This window comes from Vigna angularis, chromosome 2 (assembly GCF_016808095.1).
Source record: "Vigna angularis cultivar LongXiaoDou No.4 chromosome 2, ASM1680809v1, whole genome shotgun sequence".
Taxonomy (NCBI): domain Eukaryota; kingdom Viridiplantae; phylum Streptophyta; class Magnoliopsida; order Fabales; family Fabaceae; genus Vigna; species Vigna angularis.
The window spans coordinates 19871000-19879910 of NC_068971.1; the positions used below are offsets into that span (position 1 = coordinate 19871000).

At 32.2% G+C, this 8911-nt stretch overlaps 1 protein-coding gene and 1 non-coding gene across 2 annotated transcripts; one reads left to right on the plus strand and one right to left on the minus strand.

Annotated features, from left to right (window-relative positions):
* Nucleotides 1–580: 580 nt before the first annotated feature.
* Nucleotides 581–7481, plus strand: LOC108327005 (fimbrin-2). Its single transcript, XM_017560655.2, has 14 exons — nucleotides 581–947; nucleotides 1109–1279; nucleotides 1906–2147; nucleotides 2233–2404; nucleotides 2840–2878; nucleotides 3078–3146; nucleotides 3225–3341; nucleotides 3769–3980; nucleotides 4688–4843; nucleotides 5130–5329; nucleotides 5479–5636; nucleotides 6157–6253; nucleotides 6806–6897; nucleotides 7192–7481. The coding sequence occupies exons 1-14, from the start codon at nucleotides 861–863 to the stop codon at nucleotides 7393–7395; spliced, it is 2016 nt and encodes a 671-aa protein (XP_017416144.1). The 5' UTR covers nucleotides 581–860; the 3' UTR covers nucleotides 7396–7481.
* Nucleotides 7482–7559: 78 nt separating this feature from the next.
* Nucleotides 7560–7632, minus strand: TRNAK-UUU (transfer RNA lysine (anticodon UUU)). Its single transcript has one exon. It is a non-coding gene; the product is annotated as a tRNA-Lys (tRNA).
* Nucleotides 7633–8911: the final 1279 nt, after the last annotated feature.

Consider the following 8911-nt stretch of genomic DNA (forward strand, 5'->3'; position numbering starts at 1 on the left):
ATATATTATTACATCTAAAACTTAACTGTTTAAAACTTAAATCCGAACTTAATTGCATTCAATACCACTTTGCTTTATCAACTATTATTTCAATTATCAATATAAAATTTAGAATTAAATAAGTTTTTTTATATAAAATTTCAGATTTTGAGTGGTTTTTCTGGATCTTGTTGTCCAAAATTTGTTCTTATTAATTATGAACAATGAAAACAGTACAGAGATTAAAATAAACATAAAATTTGAAATCTGAGAAAAGTTTAAAACTTATTTAAACTATAGTTTAAAAGAAACCGTTGGCATAATGAAGTAAGTCCACTTGGGTTTGAAAAACCCTCGTTAAAGATTATAATATATTAACCCACATAAAGATATATAGCTTGGAAGGAAAACTTTATCTGAACCCAAGTTAATTACATGTCTAGTATAATAACTCTATCGTACTAAATCTTAGAATACTATAAAGGATTCTGATAAAAGTTTTTGAAAAAAATTTCTTTTAACGGCAACATAAGGGTCCCCATCAAAAGTTTTTAAGGAACTAGGGACTTAGATAATGTGACATTCATTTTTGTGTGTAATAATTTGAATTCTCTTTCTTTTTCTCTCTCTCCCACCAGAGCAACTTTGAACTGTGACAGCTCCTCTCTGTCCCAAAGTGTTGGTCTTCTTCCAACTTCTCCTTCTGTGACACTCTCCAACCCTTTTCTACTTTTTATAAACTCCAGAGAGAGAGTGTTGTGTGTTAGAAAGCAACTTGTTAGAGAAAACCAGAAACACAAGCTTTGTGCTTCTTTCCTCTCTCTCTTCATTCTGCATTTGGTGCAAGAAACAGACTTCAATCATAATTTATAGCTACAGATATGTCTGGTCACTGGGGTATTCTTGTTTCAGATCCATGGCTTCAGAACCAGTTCACCCAGGTGGAGCTTCGCAGCTTGAAATCCCAAGTAAGTTCATCATGGTTGGTTTTGTTCGCAAGGAGGTTCATCGTGTTTTTTAAGGATGTTTTTTGAGTATTTGATGTTGTTTTCCTTGAAAAACTGGAATTTGATGTTGTCAGTGCAATTGGGGTGGTGGGTTGTGTTTTTTTTTTTAATGGTTGGTGCAGTTCGTGAGCATGAGGAGGGAGAGTGGAAGGCTTGCGGTTGGGGACTTGGCTTCCAAGATGTCAAGGTTGAAGGTTGTGGGAGAGAATCTCAGTGAAGAAGAGAGAGCTTCTTATATTCAGGATTTGTATCAGAACACAAGTGAAGAGGTTGATTTTGAATTGTTTCTCAAGGTGAGCTTTATCATCTGATCCTTTCAAGCATCAGCTTTTTAAGGATACTGGATCCTTGTACTTTTTCACATATCACCCTTTTTTTCCTTCCTAGTAGTGATTTATTATCCTGATCTATTCTGATCTTCTCATCTACTCAATTTCAATATGAGAAATGAAATTAGTGTTATCTGGTATTTTTCTTTGCTCTGGTACTAAAAAAGGTAACATGATAACAGCTGAAGTGGTTGATTGAATGAGGCTTTTCTTTGTATTTAATTCAAGAGGAAACAAAGAAAAAAAAGAGAGAAAAAGTAATATTTCCATTTTCCCTATTGTTTGAACCTTTGATCCAAAAGATCTATATAAAGTTTTTCGTACAGAAAGAAAAAGAGTTGTAAATGTAATTAGAAATCAAATTTAATCAGCATTTCCCAGAAACTTGGAGAATTATTTTCAATTTGCCTTGCATATTTTGAAGTGCAGCCGTATTTTGGAAAAATTTCTGTTGCTTTAGTAAGTAAACATCATACGGGGGATTAAACTTGGAACTGGTTCACCTTTTAAAAAGTGAAACAGTTTCAGTAGTTGTGTCCAAATCAAAGTTAATTTGAGTGATTTTAATAATGGTGCTATAATGATGACAGGTTTACTTAAAACTGCAAAGTTTTGAAAGTTCTAGGACGGGGAGTAATGCAAAAAACTCATCAGCGTTCCTCAAGGCTGCAACAACCACATTGCTTCATACAATAAGTGAATCTGAGAAGGCATCATATGTTGCACATATAAATAACTATCTTGCAGGAGATGAATTTCTCAAGAAATGCCTTCCTATTGATTCTTCAACCAATGACCTATTTGAGATAGCAAAAGATGGTGTTCTTCTTTGGTACTATACTTTATAGTTTATCTTCTTATGTTGCTCAATATAACTCAGTTTTTTCATCCTTTAATAAGAATTACGTTTGTTGCAGTAAGCTGATTAATGTGGCTGTTCCACGGACCATTGATGAAAGGGCAATCAATACAAAAAGATTACTTAATCCATGGGAAAGGAATGAAAACCACACGCTTTGCCTGAACTCTGCTAAAGCAATTGGATGTACAGTAGTCAACATTGGAACTCAAGACCTCATTGAAGGAAGGGTATGTTTGAGTGCTATGTGGTCTCTACATTAAAGCCTTTCTATTTCTCAGCAACTGGATCACTGTGATAATGAATCTCAGAATTAATTATTATATTAGACTTAGGATGTGCCTCTTGCAAGGTAGTGTTGCTAAGTTTCGTCATATTTAAGATATTTTATTTCACTGTCATAATCTAAGAAACTGTAGATCCATGTTATGCCTTTCTGTCCACATCACGAGCTCTAAGGTGGATTATAATTTTTTTATTAGAGTTAGATCTTTTAAATGAATTCTCTCAACATTTTTATAGGACTTGTTATCCCATGTTATCAGAATATCTTTCTTTGAATTCAGTTTTTGATAATGTAGAAATTACCTCTCCACCTTTCTGCTTTTTTCTTTTTTTTTTTCAATTTGTGGGTTGGTATCTTATTTGTTTTGTTTTAATTTCAGCGTCATCTGGTGCTTGGATTAATTTCACAGATTATTAAGGTAAATGGTCATTAATGTGAAGTTCAGAATTGTTTTGTCTAGATTGCTAAAATTTATTACCTTATATGAATAGATCTTCATTTTTTTTTATCTAATTATGCATTCTTGTTTTGGTATCAATGAAATTGGTAGAGACTGCATGCTGCATATTAAATTTTACAAGGAAAAACTTTTGACATTCCTAATGGTGGTAAATTAGATACAACTATTGGCGGATCTGAACCTAAAGAAAACACCACAGCTTGTGGAGTTGGTCAGTGATAATGAGGTAAATACTTGTTTCCGTCATCTTTTCATACTTCTCATCATTGTTGTATTTGTTACCTTCAAATTTCTGAAATAACAGGGTATGGAAGAGTTGATGAGTCTGGCACCAGAAAAGATTTTGTTAAGGTGGATGAATTTCCATTTGAAGAAATCAGGTTACAAGAAGATAGTCACGAACTTCTCCTCTGATGTTAGGGTAATGGAGTATATTTTTAAACATAAATGTAGCTATGCTATGTTATATATGATGTTAATATGTGTTTTGTTCAAATGAGCAGCCTCTTGAATAATAATTTGTTGATTAGATTTACTATTGGAAGTTGGAAGTTGGAACTTTTAGTATTAGAATGAGCTGTAGGGGTTTGAAATCTTTTTCATCTTATGTAAAACAGGAGATAAGTAACTTTAATATTGAGGATTAATAAAGTGAATTATCCCATGAGGATTTTTTTTGAGTAAAACATATTTCTTGAAAGATTCATTGTACACTTTTTCTACTTTTCATGCTGGGAAATACAGGAAATCATTAGTCAGTATTATGAACTATTAGTTATAGCAAAACCTTTTTGAGCAAAGTTCAGGCAAATAGCCTTTTCTTAAAATATATGGTTCTGACACTGCAGGATGCAGAAGCTTATGCTCACCTTCTAAATGTTCTTGCACCTGAATACACTAATCCATCCACATTGGCTGTCAAAAATCCTTACGAAAGAGCAAAATTAGTTCTTGAACATGCTGATAAGATGGGTTGCAAGCGATACATAACGGCGAGAGATATAGTGGAAGGTTCCCCAAATCTTAACCTTGCTTTTGTTGCACATATTTTCCAACACAGGTGATAATGATCTTTCTATTGAGCACACATTATGAGTTTAAATTGTTCCATTTTTGAGTTGTTGGCTATATATAAGACCTAAGATGGAAATCTATTTTAGGATTTGATTAAGGATTGTTTTATTGAAGTGGTTTCCTTATATATCTGAGGTACTTTTTCATTCTTGACTTTTGTGAGACCCTAACGGTAGACTTCAGAAACAGCTTTCAGCCTTGAGTAAAATTAACAACCTATCTTATTCTCTGTGACTGAGTATGTTCCCAATGAATCCTTCTCTATTGAATCTCACTTTCACCATATTTCTCAGTGTCACACACTTTTGTGTTCTTCTGTTATGATTTAATTAGAGGCTCTTCCTGCAAGAAATTGCCAGATTGGTTATTCTCCAGTGTATGATGATTTGTGCCTGACTAAACAACGGTCATTTGAACATTCAGTTGATACTCTAAATGTTAATGTCTTCATTTTAATTATGTGTCACCCCATTAGCCAGATTTTGAAATTTACTTATTCAAGTTATTAGAATAGGTGTAAATAGATGTGCAATTTTGAACACCTAAATCTTCATTTGGCTGTCCCTTTTATTGGCTTTGAATGTGATTTGATTAACCTATATATGATTCCATTATATCTCCAATAAAAAGTTTACAAATTTATATTTGGGGTTTAAGAAATATATGTAAGCAAACTTAATTTCCCTCTTACAGGAATGGACTATCAACCCAAGCAAAACAAAGTTCTCTCCTTGAAAACTTGTTAGATGACACCCAAGACTCTAGAGAAGAGAGAGCATTTCGCCTCTGGATCAATAGCCTTGGAAATTCAACATACATCAACAATGTCTTTGAGGATGTTAGAAACGGGTTGAGTATCTTATTTTCACTATATCTCTTACAGATGATGAGGAATATGAACTGGTCTTGTTAATCTTTTCTATGTAATTGAAAACTGTGAGATTGGTTCAATAATTTCACTTTTCAAATTTCTCACCGGATAAGAATGTTATAATCATTCAAATAATGACAATGTATATTTAAATAATTCTGACATTTAGGAATTGTGTGACATGATTCTCTTTTGATTTGACAACAGTTTACATTGTTTTCATATGAGATTTACATCTTCTGAATGTGTTGTACTTGCTTACAGGTGGGTACTCTTGGAGACTCTAGACAAAGTGTCACCAGGGATTGTGAATTGGAAGATTGCTAATAAGCCACCTATTAAGTTGCCATTTAAAAAAGTAGAGAATTGCAATCAAGTGGTGAAAATAGGGAAACAGCTTAAATTTTCCCTGGTAAATATTGCTGGGAATGACATTGTGCAGGGTTATAAAAAATTAATACTAGGTATGTTGGCCTTAAAACTATGTTCTGTTGCTTGGTTTGAGTATGCCAACCATCAATTCATTGTTCCTTTGTCCCTTCTATAAAACTTTTTATCTGATATTAGAGGATGCTAACACTATTTAACCAAACATGGTTGATTTTATCTTCAGCATATTTGTGGCAGTTGATGCGATACAACATCCTACAACTTCTAAAAAACTTGAGATTTCACTCTCATGGGAAGGAAATAACTGATGCTGATATTCTCCGATGGGCAAACAGCAGAGTCAGTAGTTCAGAAAGTCAAACCCGAATAGATAGTTTCAAGGTATTTTGAACACACACACACATATATATATATATATATATATATATATATATATATATATATATATATATATGATTCATTCTAGTACAAATGACTGACTCTCGTGTTCTTTGTAATATTTGATAGTTTTATTGGTTTTCCTCTGGTGCTTGCCAAATAAAGAGATACTGTACTCTTGCATGACAAACAGTTTATTTTGTAGTACCCTTCTGATATACATGTACATTATACTTCTGCTCAAGAAAAGATCCCAACTATATTTTACTGGGATATATCAGTAATCAAAAGCTAGATTGGCTATGCAGTTATGTTTGCTTCTAAAGGTGATTTTTGTTATATGGAACATGAAAAAGTATAGTAATTTTCCTGAGCTAAGTTTATCTCTTTTCTTGATACATCTTTTAGGTGTATTTGGTTAGTGTTGCATGGTGCTTTTGGACAAATAGTTTGTATTATTTATTCAGAGAATAAACTATTACCAAATTAGGTTGGTTGATTGTTATAATTATTCAAATTGCAGGACAAGAGTGTATCAGATGGAATTTTTTTCCTTGAGCTTCTTAGTTCTGTGCAACCTAGAGCTGTAAATTGGGGTCTTGTAACAAAAGGAATAACTGGTATGTTTTCTTTCTACTCTTTAATGTTTTTGGCTTGCATGCATGTTTTCTGAATATCCTTCTGTGATGAATCAGATGTGATGTGGACTACAATAATTATGTTCCAACTAGAGTTTTGGATTCGTTATGGTCATTAATGCCTTTGCTTGAAAACTGTAACATCACTCATTTCATTGGATTTTTCTATTCTAATTACATCATTAAAGCAAACATAGCTTTTCATTTTTCATGTAATCCTGTCCTACTTTGGTTGTAGTGTGTAAGAAAATCATGTCTTGGGCCATTTATAATCCATTTTTCATTAACATCTGACAACAGGCAGATTCAATAATCCATTTTTATTGCAATTGCATTGATTATGTCTTTATATATTTTATATGATTTAAATTCCAACTATCATGAAATTCTCTCAAGCTGAAGTTATCTCACTCCTTCTACATGAAGTGAACTACAAAAATTATGTTCTTCACTTGCATAATGGTGTTGCATGAAATGGACATAAATTTGGAACCAGGAGAAGATTTGTGCTGATCTGGTTTATAAATCGTGCAGATCAGGAGAAAATGATGAATGCCACCTACATTATCAGTATTGCAAGAAAGCTTGGTTGTTCAATATTCTTGCTTCCTGAAGACATCACTGAGGTAAACATTCATGTTGAGGTTTTTGTCATTGACTTCAAAACATTTAGCAAACATTCATGTTGAGATTTTTGTCATTGACTTCAAAACATTTAGCAAACATTCACTTTCTACTCAATTACTGAAACATCAGTTTTACTGCTTGTTTGGAAAAATACTTATTTAAGGTAAACAATCCTCAAAAAGTTTTAAACTGCAAGATTTTGACACAATGGATATTATGAATGTGTCTAATGTGGCTGCAATTGTATTGGTGTTTTTTGTAACAACTTTTGAATGGTATTTTGATTATTGCAGGTTAATCAAAAGATGATCCTTACTCTAACAGCTAGCATAATGTATTGGTTCTTGAAACACCCTCTTGAAGAAAGAACAGTAGCAAGTTCAGACAGTGAGAGCGGGAGCCAATTGGAGACTACATCAAATTCAACACTGGATGATTCTGCTTCTGATTCATCATCAGCAGAAGAGAATGGAAGCATGTGTAAATATGACTTATGAAAGTTTTTGTTATGATCAATATATAAATAATTGAACCCACTCTTTCTAGTGATGATCAAAATATCAAATATGGCAAATTTCATCAACCTTTTTTCCATATAAGAGTTTTAGATGCTGATAATAATCACCACAAAACAGAGATTAAAGGATCAGAAAAGAAAATCCGCCGTCTGTGGGAATCGAACCCACGACCACATGGTTAAAAGCCATGCGCTCTACCAGCTGAGCTAAGACGGCTGGACAATGTTTACATTATTTTATACTTTTAGAATAAAATATACATAAATTTCACTGACAACATGATTCCGACAAAATTGATGTCTTTTTAAGATTGTGGCAACTGAAAAACAAAAATGAGTATTTTAAATTTATGTAAAAAATAAGTTTTAAGAATTCATCCAATTCATTAGATAATTTTACACGTTAAAAATGATACTTTTAGTTTTTGATTTTATGGTTTGACCAACATCCTAAACATATAATATATGTGTTTTGTAGCGAATTACGAGCTTTATGGGGGTTCTTACGAATATACATATTCTAGGAAGGATACATCGTGAAACATTTATATTGGTTCGGTGAAAAACTTTAACCTATATTTCATTTCTGTTAAGATTTTCCATAAAGAAAAAATAAAAAGTAATAACTGCAAAGGAAATTTTGTCTTAAATCTCCAATTTTCACAATATTATTTCTCACATTCTCCAAGTTGCTTTTGAACCTTTTATATTATCATATGTTTGCACTGAGTGTTACCACCTTTTTAACTCAAAACTTCTACCTTTCATGGTGTTATTTGGAAAAGAGACTTAGTTTCAGAAAATGGGGTTTGTATAGAATTATAAAACTGCTTTGGAGATTTTTGAAAGAAGGCCTACTATATGTTAAACTTTTTGCTGTGGTTCCATTTACTTGGTTTATGGATAATTGTACAACTCAAAACAATTATTCAATTAAGAATTAAACTTGTGAATTTAACTCTGATAGCAATTATAAAATTAAACATTTACTACTAGATCAAAAGTTAACATTTATACTTTGTGGGCCTTCTTAGCTTCTTGAAATTGTGCATAGTGGGCCTCCGATCCATGAGTTGCCACTAAAAATGAACATAGAAGGCTTAGACTTCTTTAGAAGTATCTTCAAGGTCTTGTTATCTTGAGTAATGGGCCATTGGTTTGTAATTAGGCTTGAGCCCAATTCATCACATCAAAACCATATTGTTTTATTACATTATTGTCATGTGCTATATGTTTTTCAGTTCTCTTTTGTAATGTTTCCTTATAGTATTAAATTTTATTTTATTGTTTCACCTACATCCCGAGATGTGTGCAACTGTGTACTATATGTCTTTAAGTATTATAGTTACAATAATAATATATCTAAATCTTGGTTATATAAATCTATCGTAATTATTTTTTTCTGGGTTAAATATGTTTTTTAGTCCTTCAAGTATCAAACATTTTTGGGTTTCATCCCTCTTCTAAACTTTGTTTCACTTTAATTTATTTTCTTA